Below are 22,791 nucleotides of genomic sequence, written 5' to 3'. Positions count from 1 at the left end.
GCTGATAACTTCATTACATTCTGCATATATAATAGACATGTAGGTGACACTTTTTGTAAGTGAGTATTCTCTTACCTGACAATTGTGGTTGATGTTGGCAGAGCGATAGCTAGTAGTACATGCATCATCGTCTTGTCGTTTCTCTTGGTCAGCACTCTCCATGACATTGGTGTTGTCTCTGTGGTTTTCTGACATGTTTGCTCTAGCACGTGCGTACACATGTTAATAGCATCAGTCACATGTCAATTTCTTACATACATCAACGAGAGCAATAGTTATCATTTTTTCTTGATGGTAACTACAGTTGACATGGATGTTACCATTTTTTCTACAGGGAACATCTTGTTACTCATGCTCGATACTATTACACTTCGCAACAACATTCACCACTGCAAAAATCTGTGGGCTTTTTCTTGATGGTAACTTGCATCACACATGTCTGGTAACATGCAGCCTGTTGTCATGGTAACACAAGACAAATCTTTTGCAGTCTGTTTTTCTTTAGTGATAACTTTGTATGAAAAAAGCTGGTAGCTTTTGATTCTATATACATTTTGTAACAACTATGGATCTAGTTTGGTGTGTCTTGTAACATAATTTCACTTTTCTGTGAAATAAGTTGAAAGGGAGCTGCTTTTTTTAAGAAAAAATCTACACATGTCCTGACAACTCAAACATGGCTTTACAAATTTGTTATTCACCCTGGTAACCTAGTAGCATCTAGCTGGTAGCTTCAGTGCAATCAGTGTGATAAGATCTGTTCGGAGCGCCTGGTAAGATCTGTTTCCCCTGGTGATAGTTTAAACCTAGATGTGTTGGTAACTACAGTTCCTTCATGCCCTTACCTGGTTTGGTCGATCAGATCGGGGTTAGGGTGTGGGGAGGGGTGGGGTGGGGGTAGGATTGCTTAATTTTACCTGGCTCACCTGGATTCTTGTTGGATGTAGGATGCTTGATAATCACTTGTGCTTCTGGTGGTAGTTTTATGAGGGATCTGGTGGTAACTTTCAACTCCCCATATGCCCTTGCAATTCTGTGGTTGAATTTGTTGGATCAATTAGGGGGGTGGGGTGGGGTGGGGGTAGGGTATCACTTCCTTGAGTTCGTCGACCTAGGAGAGAAAGAGGGAGAGGTGGATCGATGGAGAGGGTTCTTTGCCTTTTCTTGCAATGGAGGCAAGAAACTAGCGGTTTAGGGAAGGTGGTGGTTGCGTGGTGGGGTGTGGGCCAGGGTGAGGGGTGAGGGGGTGAAGGGGCCGATTTGGGCAAAGCTGTTGGTCGACATCACGGCTCGGCCTCACGAAGGTGTGGGAGGGTAGGGGTCGTTCGGATCTATCCAACACATTCGAATGTTAGGATTGTATCGCTGTTCTAAATTATTATCTATTTCTGACTAGATTAGTATCATAATATGTAGACATTTTTTCTTAAAAAAATGACCATCATCATGCTCTCATTGACAAAATTGTCTTACACGTGCTCTCTTAAATAAATTTAAAACTGTCTTATCGATAGCCAAGCTTGCTCCTCTTTTCCTAGTACATTTTCCATTTCTTTTCACTCCCCCCTACCGAGGCCCTCGCTCCTGAGTCCTGACCGTCCCTTCCTCACGGCGGAGGTACATACAGCCGCGGCCGCCTCGACCCGCCCCCTCCTCTCGCCTCTCGGAGGACGCGCGTCGCCGCCGCCGTTAACTTTCTTCTTTGCCCCCCGGGGCATCTTGCTGCTGTCTCCACCCCGTCCCAGTCTCTCGCCATTGGGGCTCCTTCCTTCCTTTGAGGTATGAGCAGCTAGGTTGTTTTCATCCAGCGCAAGTATCAATTCTCCGTGCTGTTAAATCAATCAATCCCACTAGGGTGGGGAGGGGACCTTCACAATTTCTGGGCATGCCGGTGCACACCCGGCACACCATCTCGTCCTTCTTAAAGATTTCTGCTTTCGACTGAATTTCCACGCCGCACGCTCAGTCCGCCCCTTCTTGGTGTACGGTTTCTGGGCAGTGACTAATTTCTTTTTACACGAGCAGTACTGTAAGTGTATCAGTTAATTTCGGCACAAGTGATTGGGGACCGTTCATTTTTGTCCAACCATTTTCTTGTTTTTTCCCCTTTCACATTTCCAGTTTCTTTGCACTTCATAGAATTATTAATTCTAAATTCACTTCATAAAAAAAGTGCTAGTCTCGGAGTGATATGTTAAATTTGATGTTAATTGAGTACTTGCTGTCATCAATTTAGTATTTGGCGTGCTGTTCTTTTTCCATGATTTCTAGATGGTCAATGTTACAAGTCCAGTTCAATTTCTAAGATTAAGATTGCACTGGCATCTCTGGTACACCAGAGTCAAAGTTCAGTGACGTCTCTCGGCTTATGAATGGTACTTCTTGGACACAGTACCGCTTCCTGTTGTGTGCCATTTAGTAATCTCAAACTTCTTTTTTACCGATTATGGATATTGTCGGCAAAATTAAACCTACTCTATGCATTTCCTTTGAGCTCACAGTATATTCGGTAGATGCATATGCAAGTTTCCCTTAATGAAACCTGCAACATGTTCTTATTTAAGCATCCAGTATTGTTCCATCTTATGAATGTCAGAATGCCGTATTTGCTTTTTGCAAAAAAAAATAAGAATGCCGTACTTGCAGTAGAATAGCAATACTACTTGTTTCCTTAAACCTTGAAGGGCCCACATACTTCATTCTCTCTATGATGTCACTGCAATTATTTCTCTTCCTTTTTATGGAACAAATTTTTTGAATATCATTAGCTTCCTATAGTCTACAATGAAATAAATGGGAAAACTAACATGGCAATTTCCAGCAAGACTATTCTAGAGCGCACTGCAACTGTTTGACGTTTATTTTTAACTTCTACCCGTCTGAAATGTTATACCATTCGGCATGCATTCTAGCATAACCATCGATATATTTTTCCTACCAGGATAACCATTGATCCTGGATTTAGCTATTTCTTGTATGTGATAAGCAGATAAGCTGCAATGAAGGATTCTCAGGTGAATTTGCTTGTTACTGTCAGTTGATGAAAATACTCTTTGTAATTCTTTTCTCAGGTGAATTTGCTTGTTACTGTCAGTTGATGAAAATACTCTTTGTAATTCTTGTTATCTTTGAGCTTAAAAATACTAAAAATTTGTTTGGTTAGTCTAACCATATGGTGGAAGTGCATAGAGCTTCTATTTACTACTCCCTCCGTTCCTAAATGTAAGACCTTTTAGAAATTGCACTATGAACTACATACGGATGTACATAGACATATTTTAGAGTATAGATTCATTCATTTTGCTCCGTATGTAGTCTCCTAGTAGAATCTCTAAAAGGTCTTATATTTAGGGACAGAGGGAGTAGACAAGAGAGTGATATAGTTATAACATTATGCATTGGATATGAACCAGAATTTCGCTACAGCTTTTATTGGTAATTGGTAACACAACACCTCTAAGTTATCGGGTGAATATAGGATTAAGATTGAACACATAATATTTTGACTTAATATCAAGAACTGCGACACTTTCTTTAGCCTACAGTTCTCTGGTATTTAGCAATAGTGGTGCCAGTCAAGGTACTGTTGTTACCTCTAATATTAGAGAAAACGTTCCTCAACACCAAGGCATCTTTTTCCTCTTGTTAATAGCACCAATAATTGACTGATACTGTTTTCAGTATTAGCATCCATTTTGTTTTGTCTTTAGCAGGTGATTGATTTATGTTACTTATGCAAATTTCCTACAGGATATTCAGAGCACGACAGAGCTGCAGATGTCACCCCAAGGTACCAATGAAGTGCAAAGTAACCAACTAAACACAATGGCCACTGATGCTCCTGCAGGAGATCCTGGTTCTTTGGCAGTTGCTATTAATGATAATAGAAAAGTTTCCCGTGAAGACATTGAACTTGTAAGATGTCTAGCTGTTGTTCTGTAGTCTTTAGCTTTTTTAATGCTAATTTATCACCATATTGCATCCCTGTACAGTGGGTGTCCCACACTCTTGTCAATTAATTAATGAAACTTGACATCCTGCTGCAGGTCCAGAATTTGATAGAGCGCTGTCTGCAGTTATACATGACCAAAGGAGAGGTTGTTAGGACGCTTTCTACTCGAGCGAGAATAGAACCTGGCTTCACTACTTTAGGTAATGTTGCAAATTCAGTTGCTGATGATATTCCTGTTTGGGGTTCTCTTTTGTACTTACTAGTTTATTTATCTGTTTGCTTCTTTCATGTAACTCAGAGCAAATCAGTAATACTACTACAGTATGCACAAATCCTGTCCACCAGATTGATGAACAAATTAGATTGATATAATGAAGTTGTAGCCCTGTACTTACCGGTTTGACCTATGATCATCGATACCTACATGGATAGTAATTTCTCAGGACAGACGGAAAATCTGAATCCTCTCTGCGCTCAAGTTCTTTTATACTATATTTCTTGAACCTCAAGCATCTAGATATACATCCATTGGAGTTCTGAAGTCTTTCTGCTTACTTTCTTTGATATTTTTTTGTATTTTCAGTATGGCAGAAACTCGAAGAAGAGAACCCTGAATTCTTTCGGGCTTACTATATAAGATTGAAACTGAAAAGACAGATTATCTTGTTCAACCATTTGTTGCAGCATCAGTGTAATTTGATGAAATATCCAGCACATCCTAATGTTCCACTAGCTCCAATGCAAAACGGGATGCATCCTATGCCAGGTAATGTCCGTGTTCGACGTGTCTATCGCTCAATAGAGGCTAAACAAGCACATTATAGTTTAAGATTTCTAGTATATGCTGTCTTTTTTCCTTAGCTGTTATTTTTACTACAGTTTACTTTTCTTTCAGATATTTTTCTCCCCTTTCATGTGATTCTACTGAAAGGATTTTGCAAGTCCAGATCTTATATCAAAATATCTTATCATCATAAGAAACTCTGCTCGCCCTCTTCTTTCTCGGGTCCATATTATGCATCATTTATTGCAGTAGAATCACGTGGGATATATTGGTTTAATCATGTTCTCGGGTCCATAAGCAACTATGCTCGCCCTCTTCTTTCTCGGGTCCATATTATCCATCATTTATTGCAGTAGTGTTGGATGGGTATGGGAAGACTCTGTACTGATATCTATCTATTGGAGTAAAGATCTTATGATGATGGTCTTTTTTCTGCACTTGTACTGGGTTTCATGGTGCATTTTATCCGTAGCGTGATTTAGACAAGTTTCAGGTTTAGCTTTAATCGTCGACTGGTTTAAGACATTTATAAAAGTATCGTTATCGTTTTTGTTGAATGCAAGTCTGAATCTGGTGCAGTTAACAATCTACCGATGGGGTATCCAGTACTTCAACAACCTCTGATGCCTGCTCCCGGCCAACCTCACATTGATCCTATGGTTTGTGGTCTATCCAGCGGTCATGTGGTGAATGGGATCCCTGCACCAGGTGGCTATCAACCAATTCGCATGAACTCCGGAAATGAGTAAGCATTATCTTTATCTGTTTAACCATGTTCTTTTTTCCTTCACGTGGGATATATTGGTTTAATCATGTTCTTGAGAATATTTTTTGTCTGGCAAATCATTTTATATCTATGTATGTACATTGAAAAATTGGATCATTTTATCTTCGATATTGCTTCTGTCCACATAGTTGTCGCACATCCTGCATATACACATACTGAGGTAAGGCACATACAATTATTTTTGTTGCTGCACTAGTCAAACTGCTAGGGAGCAAATGCTTACTCAAGTGGTCGATTCCTTGGGATAATTCACAGGATGTTATTCGCTAATTTATTTAGTTTAACTATGATGCTTATTTATCGATTGGTTTTTATCATTAGTCTTCTAAAAATGTTTCATGGAAGGTACTTTTCACTAGAAAAATATCTTGTTCATTTTTGTAGTTATTCATATATCTGTTTCACATGATATAATCTGATGTTGCTGGAACATGTTTTATAATCACTGTACGCTAGGCTGTTATTGCTGCAAATGTAGGAATAAGGATTGCAGGTTGCAGCCTTCTGACTTGTTTTCTTACCAATAGTCTTATCCATAATCGTGTATTTTTTCTTTTCTTTTGCTCTTGCTATTCACATTTCATGGCTAATATTATCTTAACCTGAATACCTGATGCTTCCTGAAGCATGGTTGTGGACAACGGTGCACCTGAAGTTGCACATACTGGTGCCATGTCATCCGAGATGGCTGTGAGTCCCTCATCAGCAGCATCAACCAACCATGCTCCTTTCACTCCGTCGGAGATACCAGGGATGGCCATGGATACATCAATGCTAGATTCAGCATTTGGTTCTGACATAGGGAACACAGAACCTCTGCAATTAGGTCCAGATGGTTCGTCAAGGGATTCCATCCGATCCTTGGGGCAGCTCTGGAATTTCAGCCTCTCTGATCTTACAGCTGATTTGACAAGTTTAGGAGGTGATCTTCTGGCTTTGGCAGTTTGACTTTGTTTGATAGTATTGATTTTGATAACCAGCTCTTCGAGAACATGAAACTGTGATCTACTCAGGATGAAAGGATGAACACATAGCCTACTTTGATTAGCTAATTCTGTGTTGCTGATTGCTGTCAAGTTAAAAAAAAGTACTGTCAGATTTATTTTATTTGCCTGTCATTCTAAATTTCTAATCACACTGTTGCATTCCACATTATATTCAGATTTGGAGGCTCTTGAGAACTATGAAGGTACCCCTTTCCTGCCCTCGGACTCGGACCTCTTACTTGATTCCCCAGACCATAATGATGACATAGGTAATTTTGGTTGTGTTTGTGATTTAGCTCGGCCGTGAAGTGTCAATTAATCATCACACCTGATAATAATTTGTGGTATTATCCCCAGTTGAGTACTTTGCCGACGCCATCAACGGGAGTCAATCAGATGAAGAGAAGTCATAGAGAAGATGACAGACTCAAATAGTCTCATTCAGTTTGGGACCTGGCCAGAGCATCATCTCATGTAGTGTAATCCTGTAGCTGCGCAGACTGCCGCAAATCAGACTGGGCATTCATCCAGAGGTGGGATGATTGGCGAATTTTGTAGCGTTCAATGCTAATTATTTGGAATAATCAGTTAGGGCAGCCTTCACCGGATAATGTTGCTGTCTACAAGGTTGAAAAGTTTAGGAAATTGTGTCAAACCTCAGGAACAACCCCTTTGTAATTGCTGAAGAAGTGGACAGTTCATCTGGTATTGCACCATTCCTTGTCTCCCTGTGCCTGTTTCTTTTCTCTTTTTCCTGAGACTACGTAATGTCGCAATGTGTCAAAGTATTTACAAGGTGTGGACAATGGAGTATTTTGCATGTGAAATTGTGAATACAGTAAATGGGGAAACAATGGCCTACGTATGGTAACACATGGTAACAGTCTTGTGCTGTGGGCCAGGATAACGTCGGTCAGCGGGACCGTATTAACTGTCACCCTGTCTGGTGCATTTTTTGTGAGCCGTGGCCCGTAAAGTTTGATGGCAGATGGGTAAATGCGCCTTTCTTGATGTAATGCAATTGATGTAAAACCTACTTTTGATTATTGCTTGAGAACTGCATAGCTGTACTTTACGACAAATTTTGAACACTGATTACCTTAATAAAACAGCATTGTTACATTTAGATAAAAGAAACCATGTGAACCATTGACGTCATATAGGAAATTGTTAGTACTATATTTGACAATTATTGATGCATTGTTTGTCAAACTATATGCACGCCATTGTTTTACTTAGCCATTTATGTCCAGTTGATAAGCAAATAATGTCATGGTATTTATGTGCTTTGCATAACAAATTATCTGTTAAAATTTGCAAAAAAAAAAAATGTGAACATTGGTTAACAAATATGTTAGGTGTTAATATTTGGATAACGAAACAACTATGTGTTAATATTCTTTCCTTTCAATATGAAATTATCTCTTAGTATATTGAAAACAAATTTTTGGATAACAAACTAATTATGTGTTAATATTTTTTCCCTTTCAATAAGAAATCATTTCTTAGTATTTGCATAACATATATTTGGATAACAAATAAAAATAGGTGTCAATATTTTGATAAAAAATAGTTGCGTGTTAATATGTTTCCCTCTCAACAACATATCATCTCTTAATATTTCTGGAAAATTGAGAAACAAATAATGTCCTAACCAATTTATGTTTTGATGATATTGTTCCCTTCATGACGACGGCCCAAACCTGGGTAAACCCTTTGTGCGAGATCCCTTATTTTACCAAGGGATGACTTTTGTATATTTGATAACGGGAAGTAAGAGCAACTCTAGCCGACCCCCCATCCGTCCGGCCCGCAAAACGTGTTTGCAGTTCGCGGAAAAACGTTTTTGCAGGCTGGCGCCCACGGCCGCGGATGCAGACCCTGCATAACGGACCCGTAAAAAAGCATATTCGTGGAATATGCTTTTTCAGACCCCGCGTGGGCTGAAATGTCCCTCCCACCAACTGCTTCCGCTTATATGCAGGACACCGCAACGACGAGGGGAAAACCCATGAATATGCGGGTTGGGGCCGAGATTTTGCCGCGGCCCGCAAAAATATTTGCGGACCGGGGAGGGATGCGGGGTCTGATCGGGCAGGTTTTTTCGCCCCAACCCGCATTTTGGCGGTAATTTTCCGGGTCGGGCGGGATGCGGGGTCTGCTAGAGTTGCTCTAAGGCTGCTCAATCCTGTGCCCCCAGCTCAGATCCAATAGCTCACGTGGTCCAAGGATCAGGGGAGCATTGCATCATCTTCACTAACTCATGATTGGCACGCGTTGCTACGCCTGTCTATTTTTTCAATAGAGTGATAGTAATTTTACAAATAGATAAACATGGAAGGACCGAATTCCTATTTTCAGTGAAAGAACTTTTGAACCTACGCCAATATTTATTATTTTATATAGCTATCATCTTGTATATTTCCCGGGTCATATTGTCCATCTTCTTAGTTCAATGCCTACCACGTATTTCTAGCATCTCGTAAATAGGATCATAAATCCACAACATAAGCTGATCACTATTCTAATCTTGACAAAGCTTCTCAGTGAAACACGTTGAAATAATAATAGTGTGACATTCTCCTACTTACATAAATGTAAGTGACATGAACAATACAATTAAAGGATGAAGTATTCGATGAAACTAAAGCAAATGGATTACTCAATGGCATATGGAAAGCTACAATGCTCTCAATGGAGGACGAGCTCCTTCAATCGTTGGTGCATTTGATACTCCCAATGCTTGTGTCGTATACATTTGCATAGGAAAAAAGATCAGTGAAAGTACTACATATACAGATCTGAAATGCAACCGTGACCTTTCTGTCCAGATCAATACGAATGCAAATTTTGTATAAATAACAGTCCAAGACACTAGTGAGCCATGTGGCCCCGCTTGGTAATGAAAATTACAAAATTAACTATATAAAAACTATGCAAAGTTGAGCGCACATTATTCTTACGTGGGAAGAAGCTACAGAATCAATTGCCAGCTTTAGTTGGTTCAGTGTATGTTCATAAATCACCGACACTTACGGTCACAACAGCATCAGTCTCTCATCAAATCTGATGAACATATGCAAGGACTAAACTGGACTAAATCAAAGATGCATCATAAAGGGTAATATTGTGATAAATTTTTATGCAACCAGATAAGATGCAACAATGCCCTATGCTCATGTGAAACCATCGATGTAGAGGTTCCGATTAAGACAAGCATATACAGTAGGAGGATCAATTTGGCAGAAGAAAACCATAAAATGTAAGAGTTATTTATTCTAAAATATAATGCAAGGAAAAGATAATCCTACAATGAAAGGACCATACAACAACCATTCATCTAAATACCTTAAGAATCAAGGGAATATTTTTTCCAAATACTAATGTATGAAGATAAAAATGACGCCTAAAATTCTTTATTCCAGATCATAATGCAAATAATTTAGCATATCATTATTGCACGGCAAGATGAAGCAATAATTTGGCATATCATTATCATTTATCATATCGTGGCCATTCCACAATTGTCTATCAATGTTAAACTCTAAACACACGTGATACAGAGGGTCCCAAACCGAGTAGCATCCATTTTATACATGCCAGATAGTTTTATCAGGAACACTAAGTTTAGCATACTAATAACTTGTTCTGAATGCGTGCTTTGCCGCGCCAGTCAGTCTCGTGGAAAGAATAATATAAATATTTAAGAAAATTAAACCGCCGATACTCAACTCATCTATGGATGAATCTATTTGGCTGACATCCAATAAACTCTGCAGTTATTATTTTATACATAGTTAGACATGGTAAATAATAATGACAACTATGCCATTTGTTGTTACTCATATAATTGGAATCAGATCTAATGATAGTTTTTTACTTAAGCAAAGGTTAAATGCAAATTATAAATCCTTAACAACCTTCATCATCTCCGCTGGTTCCACAACATTTTACAAACACCTAATTGCTAATTTATTCAAACACGGTTAAGATAATCTACTTAGAAGTGAGGACATGAGACTTGGCAACGGGATAGTCTCAGTGCAGGTATTTGAATAAACCATGAAGCACTAATCGAGCAACCGCACAAAAAATCTTATACAAGACTAAAGGATAACCTGGTAACTGAAATTTGATTGCATGGTAATTTTACCATTCAATTTCACATAAAGTAATGTTTTACTTACATATCTAACACGACCAGGATCAATATGTCAGAAGAAACATCCATTGTTTTGTGAGTGACCTGCAAAGAGTTGCAGAACCTAATTAGTATACATGACATCAACTGTAGTTACCGTTAACTTGATTAAAAAAAGAACGCCTTGTAGACAAACATGCTTATAGTCTCCTAAAGAAAATCAATGTTGTGTTTGCTGGGCGCCTCTGATTCCATTGATATATATCCACAACCCAGGAAGCCAACACTTTCACAAAGTAGAACTTTGAGAACTACGATCCTAACCTGCAGACTTATAGTACAACGCAAATAGGTACTATGCATGTAACATCTTCAATCATATACCGAGAACCCAGAATTTACCTTTGTCATGTCAACTAATGGAAATGGGAGGAGGGTAAGTTCAGGGAAGAACAATGAAAACGCGGCCAAATCCTGCCAACCAGTGAAAAATCATGAAGTTAATAATTGCTTGAAGTGGAAAATGTATAACAGACAGAGCCACCTTAATTTAACAATAGAAAACATGATGCGACGAGAAATAAATCTGTACATGTAGAGGCGCCAGCAGAGGAGATCCATGGCAACAAGCAGCGACAGAGTCGCGGTTATCCTACAACGGGGAGGACGGCAACTCACGACTCACGAGCAGTCCATGCAAATTTAGAAAATGTGGCTAGGTGAAGCAGGTGGTAATACTATGCAAGTTAGAAAAGTAAAAATAGTAATATCAAGCTTAGTATGGCCATGCTATTTTTCTTGGATCACATAGTCACCAACTCTATATTTTGACATAATTTGGTACAAGGGAGAAGGCTACCTAGAAGAAACAAACTTGAATCCATAAACACCTGCATTCATTTCTGAATTTGGAGAACAAATAACATCATGAATAGGAGTGTGAAATAGGGTTTTTTCAAATGAGGGGAGATTGGCAGAATTTAGAAGACCAAGGAGATCAAACCAAAGGAGAAAGAGAGAGACACACATGTTCATCGCGCTCCATGGGCATCAACTCGTGCTGCCGCGTTGTAGGTGCGTTCCTGCCGCCATTGATGCCAGCCATAGACCGCAGAAGTGGCTCGATCGCCCGTCCCCATGCCCCACCCTCGCCTCACCGAACACCCTACGCAACCCGGCATGCACAAATCCCCCCTCCCTCACACCCCAGCTTGGGCAGTTCCTCTGTATCGAGCGACAGTCGTGTCGAGTGAAGAACTTTTTCCTACGGAGACGGGAGTTTCCATGGGGCACGGTGCAGAGGGTTGAGGGGATCGTCGTGCGGCTCCGATTGTACCGCTGTCGTCGTAGATGGAGGAAAGTAGGGAAGTCGAAGTGAACCGTCGCCTTTCGCATCCTCACGCGAACCACGAAAGACGGCATCCCTCGCAACCTGATGGGCCGGTCTCTACGGCCCAATTGTTCAATCAACCAGCAAATTGCGTTTCGGCCGCCGGAGTAGCTTCCCCTTAGGACGGCCAGCCCATGAAACAAAAACGTTGTGTCTAGATTAGATTGGACGGTCAGAAACTGTTTGATCAGAAAAACGGACGGTCAAAAACGCAAATCGTTGAGAGGGCTGGGATTAGGCTCATAACCCGAAGCCTCGGTACAATGATGGCGATCCAAAAAAAGTTTGATCCAACCTCAGCCTATTCAAAGGTAAGCTCGCACCATCCGGTGCTTCGAAAGGGAAATCGTTGGATGTCGAAGAATAGCGGACCGTTTCATTGTATATCTTCACCAACCTAACAGAAGTGCGGCCGTATATCGAGTAAGTTCTCGGTAAATTATTGTTCCGCAACTTCTAATTCCTTTGAACTACTCTTATTCCCGGATATTTGATATAGTCGATACGCTGCCGAATTCTCAGATGGAGCGGTCATCGAAAAGGATTCCGTCGAAGAGTATGAGCTTCTCGCAAAGCATGGAGGCGACTATCCCGGTTTCATCTCTTGGTTCAAACAAAGGGTAGTTAATTACCATTAATGGCCCATTTGATTTCTTGGTCTAATTTGCGGCTAATGCATCCATTCCTTCGTATTAAACTGGTAGGCTGATGCAGAGTCTATGGACGCCGAGTTGAGACAAGTCGCTAATGATTTTGACTATAAGGCCCATTCATTTGACAAATACAACATCAACGGGTATCACTTTTGTACCTTTGGCAAAGAGCTATCTATGCCCGACCTAAAGACTACAAATTGTTCTGTCTCTGCTATCGGCGAAGGAAGCACCGAGTATTATGGAAGAGTTGAAGCAATTTATGAACTTCTATTCTATGGTGAAAATCCACCGACCATCGTAGTCTTCAAATGTTATTGGTTTGAGCCGAGGGAGACTAGAAGGACTCATGACAGTTATTATCTTATACATAGCTAGACATGGTAAATAATAATGACAACTATGCCATTTGTTGTTACTCATATAATTGGAATCAGATCTAATGATAGTTTTTTACTTGAGCAAAGGTTAAATGCAAATTACAAATCCTTAACAACCTTCATCATCTGCGCTGGTTCCACAACATTTTACAAACATCTAATTGCTAATTTATTCAAACACGGTTAAGATAATCTACTTAGAAGTGAGGACATGAGACTTGGCAACGGGATAGTCTCAGTGCAGGTATTTGAATAAACCATGAAGCACTAATCGAGCAACCCCACAAAAAATCCTATACAAGACTGAAGGATAACATGATAATTGAAATTTGATTGCATGGTAATTTTACCATTCAATTTCACATAAAGTAATGTTTTACTTACATATCTAACACGGCCAGGATCAATATGCCAGAAGAAATATCCACTGTTTTGCGAGTGACCTGCAAAGAGTTGCAGAACCTAATTAGTATACATGGCATCAACTGTAGTTACCGTTAACTTGATTAAAAAAAGAACGCCTTATAGACAAACATGCTTATAGTCTTCTAAAGAAAATCAATGTTGTGTTTGCTGGGCGCCTTTGATTCCATTGATATATATCCACACCCCAGGAAGCCAACACTTTCACAAAGTAGAACTTTGAGAACTACGATCCTAACCTGCAGACTTATAGTACAACGCAAATAGGTACTATACATGTAACATCTTCAATCATATACCCAGAACCCAGAATTTACCTTTGTCATGTCAACTAATGGAAATGTGAGAAGGGTAAATTCAGGGAAGAACAATGAAAACGCGGCCAAATCCTGCCAACCAGTGAAAAATCATGAAGTTAATAATTGCTTGAAGTGGAAAATGTATAACAGACAGAGCCACCTTAATTTAACAATAGAAAACATGATGCGACGAGAAATAAATCTGTACATGTAGAGGCGCCAGCAGAGGAGATCCATGGCAACAAACAGCAACAGAGTCGCGGTTATCCAACAACTGGGAGGACGACAACTCACGACTCACGAGCAGTCCATGCAAATTTAGAAAATGTGGCTAGGCGAAGCAGGTGGTAATACTATGCAAGTTAGAAAAGTAAAAATAGTAATATCAAGCTTAGTATGACCATGCTATTTTTCTTGGATCACATAGTCACCAACGCAATATTTTGACATAATTTGGTACAAGGGAGAAGGCTACCTAGAAGAAACGAACTTGAATCCATAAACACCTGCATTCATTTCTGAATTTGGAGAACAAATAACATCATGAATAGGAGTGTGAAATAGGATTTTTTCAAATGAGGGGAGATTGGCAGAATTTAGAAGACGAAGGAGATCAAACCAAAGGAGAAACAGAGAGACACACATGTTCATCACGCTCCATGGGCATCAACTCGTGCTGCCGCGTTGTAGGTGCGTTCCTGCCGCCATTGATGCCAGCCATAGACCGCAGAAGTGGCTCGATCGCCCGTCCCCATGCCCCACCCTCGCCTCACCGAACACCCTACGCAACCCGGCATGCACAAATCCCCCCTCCCTCACACCCCAGCTTGGGAAGTTCCTCTGTATCGAGCGACGGTCGTGTCGAGTGAAGAACTTTTTCCTACGGAGACGGGAGTTTCCATGGGGCACGGTGCAGAGGGTTGAGGGGATCGTCGTGCGGCTCCGATTGTACCACCGTCGCCGTAAATGGAGGAGAGTAGGAAAGTCGAAGTGAACCGTCGCCTTTCGCATCCTCACGCGAACCACGAAACACGTCATCCCTCGCAACCTGATGGGACGGTCTCTACGGCCCAATTGTTCAATCAACCAGCAAATTGCGTTTCGGCTGCCGGAGTAGCTTCCCCTTAGGACAGCCAACCCATGAAACAAAAACGTTGTGTCTAGATTAGATTGGACGGTTAGAAACTGTTTGATCAGAAAAACGGACGGTCAGAAACGCAAATCGTTGTGAGGGCTGGGATTAAGCTCAGTTTTACTGTCCTAAATGGGACCAGATACGCACCGACGGAAAAATATGGTTCAGAATATATATAAAAAAAACGAGCAGTATCCACCCATACATCGCCGATCTAATTAAAAACGGGCTTTGACTGGGCTATTGAAGTCCTCCCAAAACCCGAGACAGGCCCATTAACTAACACGATTTTTTTTTACGAACATACTCCATTTACCATGGCGACTGCAGAGTCAGATCGACACGATTCTCCCCCACCTACCGCAAACCCCCAAAGCCACAGCGAGCTCGAGCTTCCCCCAATGGCAGCCCCGCCCATCTCCGGCCACCCCCATCCCCCCGGCGACTCGCCGCTCCCGACCGACGCCCTCCTCGCCCGCCACGAACCCCACTCCGCCCCCGCGCCCCAGCCCCCCGCCGCCTCCCGCTTCCTCATCGTCCTCACCGCCGCCCTCGCCGTCTCCACCTCCTACCTCCTCCTCCTCCGCCATCCCTTCTCCGCCGCCTCCGCCTCCACCGTGTCCTTCGCACGGCCGCTGTCCAAGCTCCCGAAGCCGGTGGTCCTCCTCATATCCTCCGACGGCTTCCGCTTCGGCTACCACCACAAGGCCCCCACCCCGCACATCCGCCGCCTCATCGCCAATGGCACCTCCGCCGCCGAGGGCCTCATCCCCGTCTTCCCCACCCTCACCTTCCCCAACCACTACTCCATCGTCACCGGCCTCCACCCTTCCTCCCACGGCATCATCAACAACTTCTTCCCCGACCCCGTCTCGGGGGACAAGTTCACCATGGGCTCCCACGAGCCCAAGTGGTGGCTCGGGGAGCCGCTCTGGGTCACCGCCGCCGACCAGGGGGTCCAGGCCTCCACCTTCTTCTGGCCGGGCTCCGAGGTGAAGAAGGGATCCTGGGACTGCCCCGACAAGTATTGCCGCCAGTATAATGGCTCTGTGCCATTCGAGGACAGGGTTGACGCCATCCTCGGTTACTTCGATCTCCCGGCTGACCAAATGCCGCAGCTTCTGACACTCTACTTTGAGGATCCAGATCACCAGGGGCACCAGGTTGGTCCTGATGACCCAGCCATCACCGCTGCCGTGACGCACATTGACGAGATGATTGGGAGGCTCATTGCTGGTTTGGAAGCTAGGGGGGTGTTCGAGGATGTCAACATTATTTTGGTTGGGGATCATGGGATGGTTGGGACCTGCGACCAGAAGCTAGTGTTTCTCGAGGAATTGGCTCCATGGATCGAGGTGAAGGCTGATTGGGTTCTGTCGAGGACACCATTGCTGGCAATCAGGCCGCCAGATGGTGTATCACCGGCAGAGGTCGTGTCCAAGATGAACGAAGGGCTGAGCTCTGGGAAGGTGAAGAATGGGCAATATCTGAAGATGTACTTGAAGGAGGATTTGCCTTCTCGCCTGCATTACTCGGAAAGCTATAGGATACCACCAATTATCGGGCTGGTAGATGAAGGTTATAAGGTGGAGATGGAAATATCAAAGAAAAAACAGTGTGGAGGGGCGCACGGGTATGACAATGCCTTCTTCTCAATGAGGACCATATTCATCGCACACGGACCTCGTTTCGAGGAGGGTAAAATTGTGCCCTCCTTTGTGAATGTGGAGATATACAATGTCATTGCTTCCATTCTCAGTTTGAAGCCAGCTCCAAACAATGGCTCCAGTTTTTTCTCTGGAACAGTTCTTTTGCCGAGTGAATGATCGTCGATGCACGTGAGGGCTGTGGTTCTGGAGGAGGAAAACCCACACTGATGGTATTATCTTCTGGTTGTAGTTGTATTTGTACACTATTTAAATTCAATTCTGCCACGTGCAGCTATTCGCTACTGCTAATACTGCAAACAGAGAATCCTTTTCCTTAAGGATGTCATTTGCCAATGCAAATCACATCCAACCTTTTCATCTTCTGTGATGCTAAATGTATGATGCTACTTCTTTTAAGTCCCATGTTTTCAGCTTTAGTTGATAATGATGGCGATGTCCATCCAGTGGTAGATGCAAGTGGAACATTTGGGGTCTTTTGATCTCACATGCCTTCTGTTGTTGTCAAAAGTAAGCCTTAGTTCTTTATGTAATTCTTATTTATAGGTCCATGCAACTCCCAAGAGATTTTAGTAGAAATTACCTTAGTACATTCAGTTATATCTTACCGCAGGCTCAGGGTATAGACTTCGGTTCAACTGCTTACTCAACCTATAGAAAGAGATTGTACTGCAGTAGTCTCATTTATTTATTTCACAATTTTTTTGATAAGATCATCTGCTCTTGTTTCTTGTCTTCTATTGAATTTGCGTTCCTCCATAAACACATGTGCGTAATTTGATTTGGCAGGAAATTGTATAGTTGGTTCATAGCATAATGTATAACTGAGCAGTGAATAATTTTATCTTGTTGGGTCTCTAAGACTACTTTTGGCCTTTCTTTTACTCTTCATATCACAAATATGCGTATGAATGTACTGTTCCTGTTTTCCATGACCAGAAGAATCAAGTTCTCAAGATCATTGTTTGCAAGGCTGCAAAACTATGTAAGAGTCTTGGACAATACAGTTACACTCTAATAGCTGTGGTGAATGCATTGTAACACCATAACTGCTTTCTGTGCTTGTCGCTTTCTATATATAGCCAAAAATTACCAAAGAAAAACAGTGTCAGCAATTCATTTCTTATTTTCAAAAGCACTTCATTATGTTCCTTCTGTTTTTTTGTGTGCATATAGCAAGCATGAGTACCTATTATGAGTACTTAAACTGTATTATTTCTGTCATTTGTGCCGCCTTTTGTGGGTTAGTATCAGGTTGAAACCACCCTCTCCATGGGAGTCACGTGCGAAGTTCTAAAAGATCTCAATAATTACCAATTTACCATATATAGACGTGGTGGCATTATGTAATTCTGTAATTTTAAGAATAATTCAGAAGATACATAAAATACAAAATATGAATAGTGATTTTCACTGTCACTCTTCATATCCTTTTTTTTCTTCTTAATTCCATATTTCCAAAATTGTTGTTTTATCTTGTAATTTTACAAGTTCATACTCCCTTCGTCCCGAATTACTTGTAGTAGAAATGGATGTATCTAGACATATTTTAATTCTAGATACATTTTTATTTCTATCCGTTTCCGTGACAAATAATTCGGGACGGAGGGAGTAGAATATAACTGCCATACATATGGTATTTTTTAAGGATCTTCTAGAAATTCTATACGTGGTTTCTACAGAGTTTTCATGGAGAGAGGGGTTTCCACCTGAGATTTGCCCACCTTTCTTTTACCTGTTGGTGGCTAGAAGTTCACTTCTCTCATTGATTCAATCATGGAAAGGCAGAAGCTCTTCACGGTTGAAAAGGTTATTGTGCTTTCTTGAGTTTACTCTCGTCCACTACTATGATGTCACTGTCTTGAAGCATTAGTTCAACTTATAATTAATGCCCTAATTCTGTTATTTGTATGGCTAAGTCGATATTTTGCTTTTTAAACTTGGCAGCTAGATGAGACTGAGGGGCAAGAATCCCCGCCCCCCAGTTTTCATTATAAGATAGAATGTGGGGAGACTTGTGTACAGAGTGAAACTGTTACCGGTATACATTATAACCGGAGGGGGCCCAAGGGCGCAGCCACTTAAGGGCCTGGTCCAACTTATCTTATCGTTAGGGGCTTAGCCCAGTTTATCGTATTTGTTGGCGCTAGGGAGATTATATATACTCATGTAAGGACTCAGTTTTGGTGAAGCAGAAGCAATCATATTTGCTCGGCTCCCATCAGGAGCCGGCGCCCCAAACCCTAACCTCCTCGGTTCTCTCTTCCTCTCGCGATCACGGCGCCCCGGTGCCGTCGACCGCGCGCCTCACCTCGCCAACCCCTCTTCCACCCCTATAATCTGAGGCCTCGCCCTGGTAGGGACTCGGTTCCTATCAGAAACCTTGTCTCGCTAGCCATTTTCTCTAGGAGAGTTCCCTAACTTGGTAACTGATGATCCATATGATATAGTTCTTTTACATCGTCAGTTTTGCCAGCTATTTAGGTGGGTGGTCTGTAAATTGTACAGTGCGTGAAATGCTGTGGGTTCTTTCCGATCTATACTGAAAGTACTTCTGGAGTGAAATAGTCAGAGATTCAGGATTTTTTTCTGCTGGAGCATACGAAATTCAGTGGCCTGTTGAGCCATGAACACAATCTTCTGGTAAAGTTTTCTTGAGTTACTATTTCTGTAAGGGTTATTGTGGAAAACTTGCACTTAAACTGCGAAAAGTAAGTTGCCAAAGGTAACTTGGTTCATTTATTAGTCAACGTTCATGTGGCGTATGCATATTATAAGTTTATAACTGCTGCCTTGGCTTGGTAAGCAGGGCGTTCCCAGGACATCAAACCTTAGTAATACTATCAATTCAGAAGGGCATTATGTGCACAGTTTCTTTACGCATTAAGTTCCATTTTCTTGCCTTATTGTAATTAGACCTTTCTCGTTGTTTATCCCATTTGCCTCCAAGGCTTATATTGCTCTTTCTTTTGTTTATATTTGTTGTTGTCGGGGAAGGTTTTGTGGGGGCATTTTTTGCTAGCTTGCAAGGGAGCACGACATCTGCTTAAATACATCTATAATTTGATCAAATTGAATCTGCATTTTATCAAAAAAAAATGCACTTTCAGTTGGCTGTGTTGAGCGCACAGGTTTTGCCTAGCTACCATATAAAAGGCCTCTGCTAACCCTACTATATTTTTAACTACATCCTGCTAGAGTTCATAGTCTAAGAGACTCTTGGAGCTGCAGGGTGGAAATGTAGATGTTTTTTGTGAACTAACAGACCCTTATCAACTGCATGTGCCGGGCTCTGTGTATACCTATCCTGCCAGTCAGGGCCTTGGTGGATAAAGTAGCTTCATAAAAAGTACTCCCTCCGTCTCAAAATTCTTGTCTTAGCTTTATCTAGAAATGGATGTATCTAAATACTAAAACTTGACTAGATACATTCATATCTAAACAAATCTAAGACAAGAATTTTGGGACGGAGGGAATAGTTAGACATCCATATTTTAGTGGATATTTTTCTCTTGTTGTACATTGTGCAATTGAACTTTTTGAACTAATTTACGATGTTGTTAGCCCAAGAACCTACCAGTTAAAAAGCATGGCAGATCCATCAACTGGACGCGTTAAAATATGACACTTGTTGTCTTTCTATGTTGAAATTGGGTTAATGAGTTTCTGTCGTTTTATCTGTTCAAGACTGAGCAAGAGAAGTTGGTAACCCCCCCCCCCCCCCCCCCCCCCCCCCCCCGGTTCAAAGTGATCTTGATGGCATGATGTCTTCTATCCACCACAGTGCAAGATCAGCCTGTGGTGAAGATGGTACCGCTAATTCTGGTCCATTGTCTCCACCTTCTTTTAAGCCATATACTTGTGAACAGTTGCTCTCTTTTACAATAATGCTTGTTTGTCTAGGTTTTAACTGTATATCTCATTATTATCGTCTGTTCATAACAGTGCTGATAACAAGTGTGTCTGTATTACGATAATTTTCTCCCCAGTCCCGTGATAAATGCAATCCGGCACAAGCACGATGGGCATGCAATCCAGTGGGCCTTTCAACTTTGTTGGACGGTGTCCTGCGTGCAAGAGCTGCCATAATCTGGTCTCCTAAACTATTTCGTGAACAGACGGAGCCACTATATGATGAACACTAGCAAACGTGACCTTATATTATGTGTACAATGAACCTTGCATGGACCAGGTTACATGGAAATAGTGCAATAGTAGGGGGCCATAAATTAAGAGGGTCCAGTTGCCACCCAAGTTGTTGGTTTTAATAGGCTCTGCAATGCTGTCTGGTAATTTCTTTTAATCCATATATTAATGTGCATATCCTCGTTTCATACTATTTTTTACCTTTGCCACTCCACTTGCAGGGCCTCATCTTGTATCACGCGCGTGCTATTCACGGCGCAGAGGAAGAGATGCTGTGGTAATATGTACTTGGTGGTCTGCCAGGAGAAACAGGCGTGCTGCTGGCAGCTGCAGGATGATCTACATCTACCAGCAGATTAATCTGTAGGCAAATTACTCCCTCCTGTCGCTCCTCCATTCATCATTTGGTGAGTAGTTTCTTCTGCTGGACAATAGGGTTTTTTACCTCACGCATTCACCGTCGTCATCCAGCACAACTTTGTTCTAGAGGGGACATTCGACATAGCTTTTCACAGCCGGCAAGCGCATAATAATTGCAAAAACCCTGTCAGATATCTTCATCTTTACCGTTTAGGCGCACCTCCGTGGTAACAGGGAAACGCGTGATGATGATGCTGCACTGCACTGCACGGAGACTGCACAGCGCAGGAGGATTATTTGTGGGCACTCATTCCAAGGACCGGGAGGGAACGAACGAGCCTGAGCCTGAGCCTGTACTTGGGTTTCTGTTGCTTGCCCCCATACAGGGATCCCCTCCCCTCCTGGCCTCGATCCGTCAACCTCCGAGCCCATCTCGCCCCTGTTCACCATGCCCCCTCCCTTGTACCCACACCACGCACGCACCCCGTAAAGCTCTGAAAACTGCGACCTGCCAGTGTCCTCCTCGTCGCCCCGCATGCAACAGGAGCACGGCTCCGTGCGGGGTCGCTATTGAGATCCCCCATCATCACCCCCCCTTTGCCTTGCTGATGGTTGCTGCTGCTGCCGCCCGGAAAACGTTGTTCCAGCGGCTGTCCTCTGGCACTCGCCCCGCCATTGATTCCTTTTGCTCCTGCCTGCCCTGTCAATCCCAAGGCGATGCTGATGCTGATGCTGATGCCCTCCCGTCTATCCGTGCGTACACGACCGGCCTGTTTTGGATTGTTGCGTGCGGCCTTCCTGTGTTCTTCCACTAACACATTACTTTCGATGTCGTTGTCGAATCGGCGGCTGAAGTTTCGTAATCCTTTGATTTCTTTCTTTGTAGGTAGCTCACTGGTTTGTTCTGTTTGTTAGGGCTCAGCTACCTTGTGTTTAGCGGAATATTCAGATCGACTTGTTGGGGTGATAATGTCGCCATCGCTTTGACCGGGAATTCTTGGCAAACCATCATGACGATCGGTGCGCAATGCATAGATGGGCCACATCTACAATGGGGTGTTGCCGTGTGCATGAACCAAAACTTTGAATTCTCGTATTTCTTGCTGTCAAGTGGGGTTATGCATATTCAATTTAATTAAAGGATCGTACTACCAGCAATTGCTGTGAAGCATCCTCGGCAAACTGTTATTATGCAGATTTTGAACGTTCTCCTCATCGGTCGGCATCAAATTCAAATTCAGGCAAGAAGTCAGTTGCTTATTTCTAGTTTTCAGTTTTTTCATATGAAGATGGCGTCTTTTCTACTTTTGGAAAAGAATCAAGTGCTGAAACACACAAGACTAAAAGCATATGATTTTTCTATGCATCTGTTTCGCTCATGGATTAGCTATAATCGACGAAAAACCCAGCCAACATGCACGCAAGCTCCGCTCTCTTTGGCCTTTGCCTTGTTCTTATACATACCCTCATGCTTGCTTGCTACTCCCTCCGTTCCTAAATATAAGTCTTTTAAGATATTTGAATAGAAGTCTACATACGAAGCAAAATAAGTGAATCTATAGTCTAAAATATGTCTATATACATCTGTATGTAGTCTACTAGTGAAATCTTTAAAAAGACTTATATTTAGGAACGGAGGGAGTAAATGCTAAGTACAGGGCCCCACCTATGTATACCTAGACTAAATG

General features: G+C 42.2%; 2 protein-coding genes and 1 long non-coding RNA gene across 6 annotated transcripts; all 3 read left to right on the top strand.

The window, feature by feature from the left end:
• Positions 1-1,549: 1,549 nt before the first annotated feature.
• LOC123442879 lies at positions 1,550-7,380 on the top strand. 3 transcript variants are annotated; one of them, XM_045119051.1, is made up of 10 exons: positions 1,711-1,779; positions 1,855-2,029; positions 2,942-3,014; positions 3,751-3,915; positions 4,047-4,152; positions 4,536-4,718; positions 5,316-5,481; positions 6,150-6,445; positions 6,686-6,778; positions 6,867-7,380. In XM_045119051.1, the coding sequence occupies exons 3-10, from the start codon at positions 3,000-3,002 to the stop codon at positions 6,920-6,922; spliced, it is 1,080 nt and encodes a 359-aa protein (XP_044974986.1). In that variant the 5' UTR covers positions 1,711-1,779; positions 1,855-2,029; positions 2,942-2,999; the 3' UTR covers positions 6,923-7,380. The 3 variants fall into 3 exon arrangements, with proteins under 3 accessions (XP_044974987.1, XP_044974985.1, XP_044974986.1); XM_045119050.1 differs by lacking the exon at positions 1,855-2,029 and having other exon boundaries at positions 1,691-1,779; XM_045119052.1 differs by lacking the exons at positions 1,855-2,029; positions 2,942-3,014 and having other exon boundaries at positions 1,550-1,779.
• Positions 7,381-15,269: 7,889 nt separating this feature from the next.
• LOC123442878 (ectonucleotide pyrophosphatase/phosphodiesterase family member 1-like) lies at positions 15,270-16,996 on the top strand. The gene has a single exon (XM_045119049.1). It carries the CDS (start codon positions 15,332-15,334, stop codon positions 16,754-16,756), a length of 1,425 nt encoding a protein of 474 aa, XP_044974984.1. The 5' UTR covers positions 15,270-15,331; the 3' UTR covers positions 16,757-16,996.
• Positions 16,997-20,343: 3,347 nt separating this feature from the next.
• On the top strand, positions 20,344-22,482 carry LOC123442881. 2 transcript variants are annotated; one of them, XR_006630536.1, is made up of 3 exons: positions 20,348-20,886; positions 20,965-21,150; positions 22,019-22,482. It is a non-coding gene; the product is annotated as an uncharacterized LOC123442881 (long non-coding RNA). The 2 variants fall into 2 exon arrangements; XR_006630535.1 differs by having other exon boundaries at positions 20,344-21,150.
• Positions 22,483-22,791: the final 309 nt, after the last annotated feature.

Source organism: Hordeum vulgare, chromosome 3H (genome assembly GCF_904849725.1).
Source record: "Hordeum vulgare subsp. vulgare chromosome 3H, MorexV3_pseudomolecules_assembly, whole genome shotgun sequence".
Classification (NCBI taxonomy): Eukaryota; Viridiplantae; Streptophyta; class Magnoliopsida; order Poales; family Poaceae; genus Hordeum; species Hordeum vulgare.
This window is presented reverse-complemented; position numbering and strand designations above follow the sequence as displayed.

Bases quoted from the DNA above. Each gene is read 5' to 3' on its own strand.
- LOC123442878 (XM_045119049.1), top strand. From the start codon at position 15,332: ATGGCAGCCCCGCCCATCTCCGGCCACCCCCATCCCCCCGGCGACTCG.
- LOC123442879 (XM_045119050.1), top strand. The intron at 4,719-5,315 runs GTAATGTCCGTG...AATCTGGTGCAG, and splicing joins CGGGATGCATCCTATGCCAG to TTAACAATCTACCGATGGGG. The intron at 6,446-6,685 runs GTGATCTTCTGG...CATTATATTCAG, and splicing joins TGATTTGACAAGTTTAGGAG to ATTTGGAGGCTCTTGAGAAC.